The sequence below is a fragment of the Maylandia zebra genome, linkage group LG7 (assembly GCF_041146795.1).
Source record: "Maylandia zebra isolate NMK-2024a linkage group LG7, Mzebra_GT3a, whole genome shotgun sequence".
Lineage (NCBI taxonomy): Eukaryota > Metazoa > Chordata > Actinopteri > Cichliformes > Cichlidae > Maylandia > Maylandia zebra.
Genome location: NC_135173.1, coordinates 11819757 through 11834806, shown reverse-complemented (window position 1 = coordinate 11834806; position 15050 = coordinate 11819757). Strand labels below are relative to the sequence as shown.

The 15050-nt window shown below is 40.4% G+C and overlaps 2 protein-coding genes across 4 annotated transcripts; one reads left to right on the top strand and one right to left on the bottom strand.

The window, feature by feature from the left end:
* The first annotated feature begins 1439 nt into the window (after nucleotides 1-1439).
* On the top strand, nucleotides 1440-7914 carry cd9a (CD9 molecule a). 2 transcript variants are annotated; one of them, XM_004553240.4, is made up of 8 exons: nucleotides 1440-1621; nucleotides 4072-4174; nucleotides 4265-4362; nucleotides 4809-4883; nucleotides 5096-5197; nucleotides 6447-6536; nucleotides 6861-6944; nucleotides 7038-7914. In XM_004553240.4, exons 1-8 carry the CDS (start codon nucleotides 1553-1555, stop codon nucleotides 7101-7103), a joined length of 687 nt encoding a protein of 228 aa, XP_004553297.1. In that variant the 5' UTR covers nucleotides 1440-1552; the 3' UTR covers nucleotides 7104-7914. The 2 variants fall into 2 exon arrangements, with proteins under 2 accessions (XP_004553297.1, XP_004553298.1); XM_004553241.6 differs by lacking the exon at nucleotides 1440-1621 and adding an exon at nucleotides 2922-3111.
* On the bottom strand, nucleotides 7907-13937 carry bbs10 (Bardet-Biedl syndrome 10). 2 transcript variants are annotated; one of them, XM_004553243.2, is made up of 5 exons: nucleotides 13788-13937; nucleotides 11638-11853; nucleotides 10828-11549; nucleotides 10584-10681; nucleotides 10298-10433 (listed from the first exon to the last, which is right to left on the bottom strand). In XM_004553243.2, the coding sequence occupies exons 2-4, from the start codon at nucleotides 11802-11804 to the stop codon at nucleotides 10641-10643; spliced, it is 930 nt and encodes a 309-aa protein (XP_004553300.1). In that variant the 5' UTR covers nucleotides 11805-11853; nucleotides 13788-13937; the 3' UTR covers nucleotides 10298-10433; nucleotides 10584-10640. The 2 variants fall into 2 exon arrangements, with proteins under 2 accessions (XP_004553299.3, XP_004553300.1); XM_004553242.3 differs by having other exon boundaries at nucleotides 7907-10433; nucleotides 10584-11549; nucleotides 13788-13935.
* Nucleotides 13938-15050: the final 1113 nt, after the last annotated feature.

Genomic DNA, 15050 nt, shown 5'->3' with positions numbered 1-15050 from the left:
GCTAGAAATCACCTGTGGAGCTGTGTGCTTCAAACACACCGCAAACCCACGCAGACGTTCATAATCTGCCTGATAGAAGGCGTCTCTGCTTGAAACAAGGGTATTACTGGCATCACTGAAATTATGTGTGTAACCAAAAATGTCCTGTAGTGCGACAGTGAGATGCCAAGAGATGTTTTTCAAAACAGACAAATGAACATGCGGAATTTGGAGAAAAACAAAATTCTAACATTATTACTTGCAAATGTGCCTACATGTCTTCTGTATAGCAGCTCTGATAGCTCTGATATAATAACTTAACTGAAAGGGCATGCAGAGCTTTAGGTAGTCATTTATATGCATGGTGAGGCAGTTTTGGTCAAGTTGGTTATCCTGCAGAACCACCCCCCCCCCCCCCCCCCAACCACACAAACAAATATAGCAAATATAACCAAATTAAAACTAATATATGCAAATTTATGTGTATTTTTTCTAATTCAATAATTTTCTGGAAGTAATGTCATAGCTCAGGCTTTAAAGGGTTAAAGTGGGGGTTTTCTACTTATTAATAAACCGCCCGTGAAATAATTCAGTCCTACTACGGATATGAAAACTGAAAACTTTATTATTAAAAGCTAAATGTAGACAAATGGCATCATACTTTTCAGGCTTTTTTCGAGCATAGCGATGTTGACTCTTTCACAGCTATGTTGTTAAATTAAATTAATAAAGTTATAAAAACATTAGGTAAAACAAAAATGTATACATCATCTATAAATGGTAGCTAATTCATTGCCCACTTAAAAATGGCCGTAAAACGTATATCTAAGCGTGATATACCCTGAAGCAGGACTGTTCAGACACAAGACTAATGTACAGCCTTCATGCCTCACAGATGCTAATGCATTCAATTGCAAAGCTGCTTGTTTCATATCGCGTTTAGAAGTGAGAGCGTGTAACCTATAATCTGTCTGTGAGCTATATATTGCTGGCGAGCACACAGCCTGCTCGTGCACCGTGTTCATTCATGTACAGTATATTTAATCCGTGAACGCGCTTTCCTTATTCCTGGAGAATTACGTCATCGCAATGCCCAGAGTCCTGCAGGAACTTGCATTCAAATGCCCACAGCAGGGTGCTGTTAAGTGTACTGTTCCCACTATTGTATATAGGAAAGGCACACATTGAGACTATACTGAAAAGCAAGTGCAGGCTGCAATCTGAATAAATCGAAAATCGTGTGGAGATGTCAACACTCCTACATCACCGGAAATCCCACAAAATCCCCGAAAATAACTAATAGAACCATATCCACTTGTTTTTGGTCAAATAATTAAATAAAGAAGAAATTGTAAACAAAAGTTTTCAGGAATAAAGACAGAAAGAAGAAGAGCCATAGGAGGCTGTGCAGCCGTGAGGGGGCGGACCACTACAGGCGCGCTCCGCACGACGCGCGTCAGCGCCGGCGCCTCGGCAAATAACCTCATTCTGCATACAGGCTGTTATATAGTGGCTCTTCTCCTCTTGAATTTGAGATAGCGGTACAAGTGTGAGTCACAGTTCAAGGACCACCATGGCTGCACTGTCGGGGGGTGAGACGTGCATCAAATACCTGATGTTTGCCTTTAACCTGGTGTTCTGGGTGAGTCCGAAGCAAGAAAATATTTTATTCTCGTGTGCATCCTGCCTGTTTTTCTACGTGTGTGTGTGCGTGTAGGTGTGCGAACGTGTGTGAGGTTTGCGTAGGAACATGCGCATTCGTGTGAGCGCAGGTTACTATAGTGAATAAAATTACACGGTATAGACGTCCCAGATGCAGAATAGTGCTCACGGTGTGTGTCTGTTACTTATCCCCGGATTGTCTGAGCAGCCGCATGAATGAATTATGGCTCTGGCTGCCACTAAATACAAAGTGTCCCAATGTTTGTGGAGACCGTGCGGGCTGGAGAATAATCCCCAGTGGCCAAGTGACCCAGTTCCACCGCGCAGACTAGCCACACTCTGGAGTTTGCGCGCATGGCATTTTAATACTTGCAATGAGGGGGAGGGGGCTTATTGTGGCCGAGATATAGCCCCAAAATTAAGTAATTAACATTTCCGCCCCTAAAAGAGTTGTTAATGGAAGTCTGTCTACTTGGCGGTGTGCGCGCGCACATGCTTGTGCGTGAATGCTAGATATCCCATGTAGGTTATGTGTGTCCCGCTGTCCTGCGCACCCGCAGGGTGTGTCTTGCTGTTTGAGTGGGATGTGGGATTGAGTGGGATGTGTGCGTGTGGTTTCAAATGGTTGTGTTGCCTTTTATGCACGTTTGTAATCTGCGACGCTATACATAGAGCTAAGTGTAGCATTAATTACAGGGCAGACAGATTTCCCACAGCATGTGAACGCTACGTGTGAGAGAAAAAAATAAGTTTTGAGTGTTAATAAGATTGATGAAAATAGGTCATTAGAATCACTTTTTAAAAGTCACAAATGTTTCGAAATGGAGAAGCTTTAGGAATACAATACATTATAAATTACAGTATAACTCTTAATCAGCAGAATTTGTCAACACACAGGGACGCTTCCTTATAACTAGCATCCTCATTTAAACAAAGACACTTCCCTTCTGAGATAGAAACTAACCAGGGTCAAAGCTCAGTGCAGCTTTTGTGTCAGTGCACACAGAGCAGAGTTCGCAAATTTTGCTTGGACTGGATCAAAACCCACTTCTGGGTGCAGCAGAAGCTGTAGGTGTAATGGGAAGCAAAAGTCGACCCATTCACTGTAGGTACGAGTTCAGATACCAGAGGATTAAATGTGTCGTCAAGCAGGTATTTTAGGAAACGTTTACATGCCTGGACACAACCCCTCTATCTACCAGATCATAACACCCTCTAACTATACATGGAACAACAGGTTGAAAGAGAAGAGTTGCTTTGGCCACTCCCTACCTCCATAATCAGGTGACTCTGAAAGGCACGGTATTGAGAATACGCTCTCTTACCACTACCTTTGCGTTGGCTTCTTCCTGGAAAAAAAGGCACTACTTTGTCACAGTGGTGAACTGTTTAATGTGACTCAACATGGCTCTCGGTGGGGGAATCAAATGTGTGAAATATCTCATGTTCATCTTCAACCTTTTCTTCTGGGTAGGTGTATTTTGCTTTTTAATTAATTAATTATTATTTTAAAAAAAATTTTTGATCTGGTGGTTTGTGTGATAAAGAAAAGGGGAAATGTTTCAACTTGTGTTACAGTTCTGTAACAAATTTCTACTAGCTAACATATTTTAAAGGATACAGGAAAACTGCAGCAATATGGCATAAAGTATTCAAAACAAGAAGCATTTGTCAAAACGTGAGAAGAAAAGGCAAAGTGACACTCCCACGCTTTCAAAAAAAAACTGCGTGCCACCTTTCTTCTCAAAGTTAAACATTTACCAACCTATCTTTGCCGAGGCTTGTAAGTGGCCTTGTACACACGTTTTTTAAAGTCCTAAACTCTGAGTTTTAGAATACTTTCTCCGCATATTTCAAATAACTTGCTACTATGTGTTCATGTTAAGTGAAAATGTTAAAAGGAATGTGTGCAAGCTGTGGCCATGCAGGCTCCCTTCTCTGTTATCTGTCTCAGAGCTTAAGAATCAAAAGTGTAATGTTCAGTTTCAGTTTACTTTGGGCTATTTGTTTTATTTTGTTTTTTAGAAACATGAAGCTGTGTAGGTATTGAATTGTAATATTTGTAGGTGTTTTTTTGATTGATTTGTAGACAAATAGAAGTAATTACTGTGAAAGGAGAGTTTCCACAACGAGGCACTGTTTATTAAATTATATTTGAAGATTTCTGTTTGAGTACTGCGAAACTGTAAGGATGAAACCAGGAGAAACAGCTGGTCAGTGCAGTGTTTAAAACTCAGAGGCATAATTGTTAACCGATGCTTGCTGATTAGGTTGGCAAGCGGGGGATGGTGCATGCATGGACATGAAGAGAACTGAGTATGAAGAGTTTTCTTCTTGACTCAACTTTTAATGAGCAAACAGTATGCAAATTGCATGGTCCAAATTGCAATATATCTTGTATGTGACAACATATATTTTTGTGTGTTGCAGCTCGCCGGCACTGCTGTATTAGCTATAGGACTGTGGCTAAGATTAGACCAGAAGACCAAAAGCTTATTTGAAGAACCAGATTCTTCATATGTGTTTTACACAGGTAAGATGCAGGGATGTTTATTATATCATAGCTATTTATATAAAAGCTATTTATTCTTCTCTGTATATCACATGTGTTGTGTGTGTGTAGGTGTATATATTCTGATAGCAGCTGGAGCACTGATCATGGTGGTGGGCTTTCTGGGATGTTGTGGTGCCATCCGGGAGTCCCCCTGTATGCTGGGAACGGTTTGTACCACTTAATAATCTTCATAACTATCATATTCTATTAACTAATTTTGATCTAACTAACATAAAAATTTTAACTGTCTTAGTGATTTCACTTAGCTGCACTTGGACTTTTTATCTCACTGTCACAAGTGTGCTTTACGGACGAACCTTGGGCTCACTCAAAAGATATGAGATGTCTGCCTTCATCTTTGTTTACTGAACTGTGTGAAGGCCACGGAAGAGTCTCTTAGATTTCTCTGCACTAGCTTCCACCATCCTGCTCCGTCTGGCCATAATCTTCTCTTCTCGTATTAAACCTCTCAAGAGGAGGAGTAAATGAAAACTGGGTTTGGCTACCCTCAACTGACCTTATGTGTTCATACATGGGTGCAGAAGACATGCGCGCAAGCATGCCTGGAAGCAAACAGTCAGCTGAGTTTAATTTAGTCTTTTTCTTTCTGCAGTTCTTCTTCTTCCTGCTAATCATATTTGCCATTGAGGTAGCTGCTGGAATCTGGGGATTTTCTAACCAAAGCCAGGTAACATTTTAACAAATTATAATGCTAACTATCAGGTTGAAAACACTTTACACAGACCTAGTACACTACAGGAATCCATGTGAGAAAACACTGCCAGATCAGAAAAGACAAACCAAATCCAAAAAAGCGAGTCGAGTGAAGGGGTTTGGAGATTTATGTGTCTCTGTGACATATATTATATCACCGTTTCTCCGTTTACTGCTGTTTTGCAGGTGGTGAATGATATCACAGGATTTTACACACAGACGTACAACAACTACAAGTCAAATGGAGACGAGCACCTCAAAGAGACACTGCGGGTGATTCAAGCTGAGGTGAGTCTCTTTCTAATTCAGGCCGACTCTGATCTTATCCAAAAGAAATTTGTCACCTACGGTAGAGTCAGATAAATGTTGTTTATTATTTCTAGGTGAAACTGGTTTTCTAGGACAGATTTTTTTTGTATTACCGTTCTTCATGAGAATTACTAAGATCAAAACCACAGCTGCTATGTGTGAAGCTAAAACTGTGAGATGATTACACACAACAAACTATACAGGTAGTACAAGGAAAACGTGTATCTAGTGATAACAACACATCTACCACCTTTTCTAAGTCTCACATCTTAACATGCTGTATCTCAGGCTTAATGTCTGCATTAACATGTGTCGCAAACGCTATTAAGAGAGGTGCAGGCTTTATTTGGATGATCTGTATAAAAAGGATGGACATGGTCTCCAAAATGAAGCCTTAAACCTCCATTCTATCTAATGACCAACGATGAGTGATTCCTCAGATAGTCCATAAGTGTATATGAGAAGGGTTAATTGTCAATGTTAATTAACAATTTAAATATATATGTATATAAATATATATATATATGTGTGTGTATATATATATATGTTATTGTATGTTATTGTAAAAGGTTTTTTATATATATATATATATATATATATATATATATATATATATATATATATATATATATATATATATATATATATATATATATATATATATATATAACCTTTTACAGTAACATAAATGACAGCCCAGGGTGTACTTCAGTGTGTGAGTCTACAAACCATTAGGTGATGCCACGGTGACTATGTTTAACTTCCTAGGACCACATTTTGGGTTGTGTAGACCACAATACTAAATTTTGCTCTACATAGGGCCTGATATCCACTTACAATGACATTATACTGCCACTGTTCTATCAAAATTTAAAATGAATATCCTCTTATGTGGACCTCATTTTTCTCAGAAACAAAAATCAGGTGAAAAAAACGGTGATTCTTTGTTTTTACATTCATCAGGTCCCAATCAGCCCAAATAGCAAAGTTAAATTAAAAATGCCAAAGGAGCTTGCAAAGAAAGCTGTCTGGAGACGCCTTTCTTTGCAAGCTCCTTTGACTACGATGACCTGGATGACTGAGAACCTTCACAGACTTAAATGAAAAATGCATGCCATGGAAAAGCACATTTGGGGTGGGGTGAGGGTGTGGGATGGGGGGTCTCTGTTTTCATCTGCATTCATGGTCATCATGTTCATTTACAACATATATTCATATATGTTTACAGCTGAACTGTTGTGGTCCAAATGGGAGGTTAGAGGAAACAAACACAGAAACTTGTCCAAAGGGGGAGCTGCTGGAGGAGCTCATTACTAAGGTATGACTATCCTGTGTGTGTGTGTGTGTGTGTGTGTGTGTGTGTGGATAGAGATGGAGAGTGGAGAAATCAAGAGGCATGCTGGCATGCTTCATCTCTCTGAGATCTGTGGCAATTACTGTAAATCAAATGCATAATCATGGTCCAATGTGTGTCATAAGTCTGTCAATCTTCCCTTTGCAGAGCAATCCCCTAGTCTCTTTGCAGTGTTACCATAGCAACGGTGGTTTACAGGAGCCCACATGCCCTCAGGCTGTCTTTTATGTGTACCATCCCACAAGTCATGTTCAGAAAGCTCAAAGAAATGATTACTATCTTTTGCAGAGCTGCCCTGATGCCATTGAAGAGGTGTTTAACTCCAAATTGCACATCATAGGAGGAGTAGGCATTGCCATCGGGGTCATTATGGTGAGCGCATGATTGGTTTAACTCTTAATGCTATTGTGCTGAATGAGGACAGTCCAGAAATGAGCTCAAAACTTGTAACACTCTTTCTTACAGGTGTTTGGGATGATCTTTAGCATGCTCCTGTGCTGCGCCATCAGGAGGTCCAGGGAGGTGGTGTGACACCCTCTCGAAGTCCTCATTAATGTTGCATGATGTCATTCCTAGAGTCCCACGACTCTCCACTGCCAGTAGAAACACTGCTCGTTAAAGGGGGGGATAAACTAAGCTTAGGCTGGGTGCACATATTTCTGATTGCATTATACGTCAGCCTTATCTGTGCTGCTGATGCTTAGGCCCACTTTCCTGGACTAGATAGCTGTTATGTGGTTATAAGGCCCAATTTTAAAATGGGTGTCATCTGTTATTCAGTGGCAGTGTAGTAAAAAGAAATGTGTACTTTTGTGGTGATTTGACTGAAATTAGTGTGTGAACAGCTAATTATCTAAACAAAACATGATACTATTGTATACTGATAACATTTCTATTGCTGTCACTTGGGGTCATCTACTAGCAAGAACATGGTCCAGATATAAAAAAACAAACACAAAAAAGCAAACACTTCTGCACAACACAGCCGCAGCAGTTTTACAGTTCCTTTTTTCATGCAACTTCTTAAGTAAAATTAAGGTGACGAGTAGCCAGCTGAATACCGAGCTGTTAACTTTAACCAGCTTGGTGCTAGAGTAGCATCTTGATTCCTTTATTTTCATGACATTTGATTTGTTCCTGGTCCTTATCCTGATTTGTGTTTGTAAATGTTTTCCTTTTTGTATTTGTAAGATTTCTAATGTTAGCTGTTTATATTTTTACGTGCAGTTTGACGATTCATTTTGCAGTGTTCTCTTCAATTTAGAGATTGATTTATATCATATGCACTGTTTCACAGAGACAAAATTTAACAATAAGCGCCAAATAAACTAAAATGTACTGAGTCGACTATGAGTTTACTGTAACAATCATAAAGTTTATTTATAGAGAAAATATAAACAATTCAGTATAGGAAAATAAAACGTGCCAGCAAGGGAGCATTTAAGCATTTAAATAGAGAAATAAAAGTGGACCATAAAATAATATGACCTGCAATTATTCCCAAACGCTGTAATAGTAAACAAGTTGGAGAACATTTAACTGCACCTGTTCTTAGGTCACTTGGTAACATTCATAACTACAATGAAAATATAAGAGTTACACTGATTCACTGTTAGACTGAGCTTTATTTACATTTTAGATTTAGCTGCTCACGATACAGCATGCTGCAAGAGTTAGACGTGCGTAGGTGTCTCCATAGGACTGACAACAATGACAGCTACACTCAAGCTTGTTTCCTTTTTCGCAGTAGGAAAAAGAAAAAAAAACATTGGGAAAACTCCCTCAGCTTCCCCTTCTTTGATATTGGCAGCTATCAGCTGACTGACTCCCTTAGAACACAAACAAAGACAAGAAGTGTCTTTGTTTCTTAATTGTGCTGTTACAAATATTTTATGGAAAGTTTTTGTCTTCAAAACTAATGACACGGTAGTTACGGTAAACAGTATGACTAGTTAATGTCTTTATGACTCACAGTTTCCATCTAAAAAGCGGCGAGTATAGAAGTAAATAGAGTTTGTGTTCCTCTGATTACAGCACAAGGAAGCATGCTATGATTTGGTTGTTGACAGCCGGGTGTTGCCCTTCTAAATGCCTCAATCGTTTTTTGGAGATAACACTGATTATAAAAAAGGACTGTTTTGTGAGATGATCTGTATTTAAACCGTTTGTGTAAGGGACAAACTAGCAAGGGAATAGGCCAGGAAAATAGAAAAGGAGAAGAAATTTTAGAGAAAATCTATGAATATGAATAATACTGAGAAAAAAGGCATTAACACATTCTCGCTTGGAAGGTTTGCAACACATAAAAATATTTCGCAACTGCACATTCCGTATTACAACAGTGTTTAATGCCTTCTTTTTTACTGCCAGACCTTGCCTTGATTCAGGACAGGATGCTATAGACCACTTTAACATTTTACTGCCACAGAAACTGCAACCAACCACAACATGGTCATAAAACTGAAAATACCATCTGTGTCTTGCAATAAAAATATATTTTGTTGGAACAAAATATACAGTGGCAAGGTGAATAGCACTGGTTGCCTCACAAAAAGATGTTCCTGAGTTTCCACCACCATGTCGGGGCCTTTCTGTGTGGATTTTGCATGTTCTCCTTGTGTTTGCAGGGGTTCTCTCCAGGTTCTCCGGCTTCCTCCCACAGTCATGCAGTCAAGACATGCAGTTAGTGGGGTTAGGTTAATTGATCATTCTAAACTGTCCATAGGTTTGAATGTAAGTGTGAATGGTTGTCTGTCTCTATGTGTTAGCCCTGCAACAGACTGGCGACCTGTTCAGGGTGTACCCTGCCTCTTGGTCTATGGTAGCTGGGAAAGGCTCCAGTTCCCCCGTGACCCTGACAAGGATAAGTGGAAGAGAATGGACAGATAGTTGGATATATCTTGTGGGTATAGAAAAATCACTGTGCCAAAAATGTATTAAAGTGCTAAGTATTTACTCCATCTTTGACATGAGGGAGCACTGAGAGAAAATATGTTTATGGCTTTTATCTTAACTAAGACACAATCTCAGTCCTCGCCTTCGTCCTCTGTACCCTCCCAGGAAGTCCTGGTGAGTCTACGCGACTGGGTGTGTAAAGCAGTGTGTGTAGGCAGGACAGCGTCCACCTTAAGGAGACTTGCGACACACTGCAATACAGCAAGAAGTAGCTGGTATTTACAGGAGACAGATTCAAGGCCCAGATCCAACTCTGAAACTTTTGACAATTTGTCACCCTCTCTACAACAATGCAAGCTTAGTTTACCATCCCCCAGAGGCCCTTCGACCTGTATAGGGCTTATAGTATTTTCTCGTTTATATACAAGGCTAAAAGGGTGGGAATCATTTGGAAACTTACTAACAAAACTTATGACCCTTCTTTGAGACTCCAGGAAATGGTGCGGACTGTGAGAGTAAATCTTTTGAGGCACGCTCAGTAGGGCATTTGCCAAGAGCTGGGAAACAGAAGCATCTATATTTAGGTCAGGGGAAACTGAGGAACTATGTCCATGTTGTAGGAGGGCATAGTGTAAGAGAAGCTCAAATAACCCACCAGCAGATAAAACACAGCCTGGCTTTAACACACACTTTTGAATGGGCTGTATAGCGATGGATCTGTATGCGGTTTCCTCGGTCAGACTGTCTGTATGTAAAGATGCGCCTTTATGCGACTGCAGGGTGCTCTTTGATGTTGTGGCTGCAGCTGCATGCATGGGCTCCCAAGTTCTAAGTAGCATGCGAATGGCATCTTGTAAAGCACATGCATACTGCTCAATCTGTCCTTCCCCTGGGGCACAGATGATCAGACTGCAGGGTTTGATGGTGATTCTTTCTTCCGAGTCCTGGAAAGCCACATGGACATACCTGTGGAAGAGACAAAACCCATACATTAAACTAAACAAAACAGCATTAATTCCTGTTTTGGAGATTACAGATAATGCTAAACTTCCTGTTGCTATCTATAATATTATACGAGCACACTACATTACTCAAGACGAAGTGTGTTTTTTATACCTGTGGGCTCCGAGCTGTATCGGCCGGCAAAAAGCCAGTGTGGCTACGTGCTCTGATTCAATCATTGAACAGTCCCAGATTGGAGTAGTTCCACTTAGCTGGGAAAACAGAGAAAGTTCATCTTCACTGACACATTCTACAAGGCACATCTCTGCCTGTGTGGCTAAAGCCAGGACAGCAGCAGACTGTTTTACTGCAGACAGAAGCACACAAACACCCAAAGTCTGCAGCTTCGCAATAATACCCTGCAGTGAGCTTTCCATCCAGGAGCTAAAGTGTAAAATACTTCTCTCCTCCTTCATTCTGCCTCTACATCCCAACTCAAGCACGTCTCCTGTGCTGAGCAATGTTGGTTGCAGCGACCCGGTGAGAACTACAGCTTTAACTGGCTGGTGGTCAGTCTTAAGCGGTGGCGTGGCAAAGTCCCTGTGGATTACCTGCCCCTCGATTAAACGTGAAGAGCGGACAGGAAAGCCCGACACAGGTGTATGGAGGGCAGGGAAGTAGTCGCTTACAAGCTGCAGAGAGAATGAAGGTAGTTGATTTTTAAACTTCCAGTGACTGAGCAGCTCACATGTGAGGTGACTACTGAAGTCACAGTGCGTGTAACCACAGCGTGTGTGAAAAAATGATCTTAGCAGCTTTTGAACACAGAGATTGTTTGTGAGAGATGGCGTTTGTGCTTCCACAGTGAAATCTTCCCACGAAATGCAGCCTCCATAAGGGACCACTCCCGTAGCAATGAGCTCATCCAACTCCTTCAACCCAAATGCTAGCAGTTTGTCAGCCAAGTGTCTGGCAGTGGAAGCCTCTGCTGCTTTTGTTGAGCTATAAGAGTGTGACACATTAGACTCCTTGCTGGCTGCTGCATGAATCAACCGTAGCAATGATGCCAGCAGCAGGATAAAGGTTTTGGATCCATCGCCTGTTGCAGAGCTATGCTTCCAGACACACTCCACCACCATCCTAAAATGAGGAACACACAAACACGTCACCAAGGAGTTAAACCTAGAAAAATATGTATAATCATTCAAGTAAATGTTTGACTGTTAACCTGGCCAACGGATGCTCCAGATGTAGTGCCGTGAGAATGCGTGTCCCACTGCGGCTCAACATCGCCTGTCCCGTGTCTCGTGTGAACAGCACCTGTCCTCCTTCAGGGCCAAAACTGCGAAGGATGACCGCCTCCAAGACACCGACTGCCTGCAGGACATGTTCCATGTGTAAGTGCCCCAATGGCGGAATCCTTTCTCCCAGGAATGAGCACAGACTGAAATTTTAAAAAGTCAGAATTTAAACTGCGACCTGCAATAAATAAATAAATACATAATATATACAAACCCAGTATTTTTATTCTTTAAAACATGAACCCTCCTAATTAAAACACTATTTGGATTTACACACAACATACTGGCTCGCTGTAAAGCGGTATTTAAACATTAGTGTTGCATGCAGTGTAGGAAAGGTGTCAGGATAAATCTACCATGGCTGCCTGTGCTTGGCAGACACTTAAAAGCCTTTCAGAGGATATAGAGACAATTAAGTAGACAGGTCTCGACTGCCAAATCAGATATATGGTTGGTAGACTTGGGATGGCTGGCGGGCCATGATTTAATTAAGGGATCTAGGACTTCATGTGTTGGAAGTTGACCTGACTGCTTAGAGAAGCAATGAGAGGGCGTAACTGTAGACACTATTAGATCCTACCTAAGTGAGAAAGCAGTAATGATGATGAAGAATGTTAACAATATCTGACTCAGAGGCGTGGCTGCTTGTCTTTTTTATATATGTGGAAACAGGAGCCACACTGGGATAGAGTGGGTTCAAAGGAAATCGAGGTTTGACTTTGACTGATCGTATAATGACAAAAACCAAAATTAGTGCAGTTGAGGGTTTGGAGATGTAATTGCAAAGGAAATCCAAATCCAGCTTTTCTGAGAAACACAGAAATCTTGGCAATGTGATAGATCCTTAAAAGCAAAGTAAGAAAATCAAATCTATGACAAATTATGTAGGTAGGTTAGAGAGTGGAGAAATTTTATTTTGGTTTACAGATCTATTGGTTTCCACACTAGAAAACTGTTTACCCAAAAGCTATTGAACCATACTGTATTGAACAATATCTATAACAACAATGCTTAGTGAATATTTTTCCGTTAAACAACATTAATTATTAAAGCATGGCAATAAATATATAGTATGCAAACCATGTTTGTTTGGTTTTTTCTCGGAGAGAAACCGTTTACTTAATGAAACAGAAATTATAGTTTAACAAATGGGCAGAAATAACAGGAAAATGCTCAGATCTTTGTCAAATAAGTAAAACAGACCCACTGCCTGCAGTGTACAGCAGGGGACTCATTTATATGTGTCACACACGTCATTTGAACGGTACGTAACACTGAACCAGGAAAAGCTGTGCAGTAGAAAAATAAAAATTAGGTTCAAGAGGAATTTACCTAATAAATCAAATCTGACGCACACAAATCTCTATCTTGTTAGAAATGTCGATATATGACTTGTATTATTATGTATTTTCAGTGGCTTTTATGTATTTTATGCATTGTAATCTAAATGTTGACACTGTGGGCCATCAATATCGTGAAAATAAGCAGAAGAGTTCTTCTCCCTGATTAATCATAAACGTCTCGGCTCTTACACCCGACCTCCACTGCAGCGCACTTCCAGAGTCTCGAGACAAGGCAGGCGTACTTGCTTCTAGACACGACTTATGATGGATATCGGATTTAGGGATATTATAGGGAAATTGTTAATTTCTGGAGGACGAAAACGTCCACGAGGTGCACTTGCTCAAAAGCCTAGCACAGTTAGCTTTACCGATTGGGGCGGACTATATTCAGTTCTGCTCTATGAAATGTAATCGTCGGAGATTCTTTTTTTTAACTACTGTTCTTTATCTGCCAAGACCATAAAAACCACAAATAAGAGTTTCTTAGCACGAATCGTCAACCTTACTGTAGCTTTAACTACAATATACGGCAACCGGTATCATAGTTACTATGGTTACTATGCTAGCTACGTTAGCCAAATAGCTAGACTTAGAAAACAATTGAAACCACCGGCGGTTTCCGCCAGCCTATTTCATTTAAAAAATCCGGGTGTGTTTTAGAATATCTTGAAATATACCTTCTCTGATTTCTAAAAAAAATAAAACGTGGCTTGATTTTTCAGGACTTTGCTCACCGTTAGTTAGAAAGGATCGCTCGCCTCTGTGCTTCTTCTTTGGTTGAGGTACCTTGGATTAGAAATCGCTGCTTCCACCTAGTGTATCCAGCCAAAAATGATCACAGCTACACGACATTTGTTGATCTCTTTCCAATGGTTTGCAATTTAATATACATTTAGGAAATACTGCCGGATAAGTATACCAGATATACTTAGTTGAGTTCTTTCCCCGCCACCACGCCACAAAATACAATAACGAAATAACAACAAAAAGACTTTAGTTCATATCAAAGTTATATTTATTTTATCTATCTTAAGGCTTTCCAGGCTGTTCTCGCTCCTGTCGTTAGCTGATGTTTGTACGAGACTTTATTAGCGACAATGAAAACAAGGCAGCATTCAAAGCCTGTCTGTATTTCTTCACCTTGGGGTGCTTATGGATATATTATCGCTATTAACCTAAAAAAAAATACGTTTAAGGTTCTTTGTTATTGATAAATGAGCCACATGAGAGCTGTTACTTACTTTAAACAGAATTTATTATTATTATTATTATTATTATTATTATTATTATTATTATTATTATTATTATTTAACTTTAAACAGTTTTCTTCGGGCCAAGAACTGCGTGTGACGTCACACTGGCTACCTGCTGTGACCTATCAATGCGTTCTTCGGGGTGGGCGTGGCTTCTGACATGCGAGGCTATAAATAGCCAAGAGCAACGCCAGTAAAGCTCAGTTCACAAAGCATTTATGCATCAGAGCAGCGAGTGTAATTTAAGCGCATTTAGTTTACAAACAGCACACATGTCTAGCACAACTCCAACTACACATCAAATGAATCCCACTTCTCCAATTCAGAGTTTAAATAGTACAGACTTTAACATGAATACTCCACTCACTTACACCTCAGTGGAAACTTGGGAGTTACTCATCAACCACTTTTTTGGTACAATTGTACCACAGTGGCAATCTCTGGTACCCTTCAAACCAGAGTACTGTGACTTTCATCTGCTTTCCACTTTGTTAACAGACATGCTGAAGTTTTGTAAAATGTTAGTGAGATCAACTAGGGAACCCACAGAGAATGGAGATCCAACCTCCATGCAGACCTCTGAGGTCTGTCTTCAGTCCATGGGCACAGACTGCCCTGAGAAAACAGAGGATACAGGAGCAAAGGACAGCATCCTGAATGAAAGCTCTGTGGATGAGCACGGTGATAATGAAAACTTAGAAACTCCAGGACTGGAGGCTGAAGCAGCCCTAGACTGCATATCTG

Excerpts from the sequence above, each read along its gene's own strand:
- cd9a (XM_004553240.4), top strand. The coding sequence starts at position 1,553 with ATGGCTGCACTGTCGGGGGGTGAGACGTGCATCAAATACCTGATGTTT. Across the intron at positions 4,175-4,264 it reads TTCATATGTGTTTTACACAG|GTGTATATATTCTGATAGCA; the intron begins GTAAGATGCAGG and ends GTGTGTGTGTAG. Across the intron at positions 4,363-4,808 it reads CCCCCTGTATGCTGGGAACG|TTCTTCTTCTTCCTGCTAAT; the intron begins GTTTGTACCACT and ends TTCTTTCTGCAG.
- bbs10 (XM_004553242.3), bottom strand. The coding sequence starts at position 11,804 with ATGGAACATGTCCTGCAGGCAGTCGGTGTCTTGGAGGCGGTCATCCTT. Across the intron at positions 11,550-11,637 it reads CTGGAGCATCCGTTGGCCAG|GATGGTGGTGGAGTGTGTCT; the intron begins GTTAACAGTCAA and ends TCCTCATTTTAG. Across the intron at positions 10,434-10,583 it reads ATACAGCTCGGAGCCCACAG|GTATGTCCATGTGGCTTTCC; the intron begins GTATAAAAAACA and ends TCTCTTCCACAG.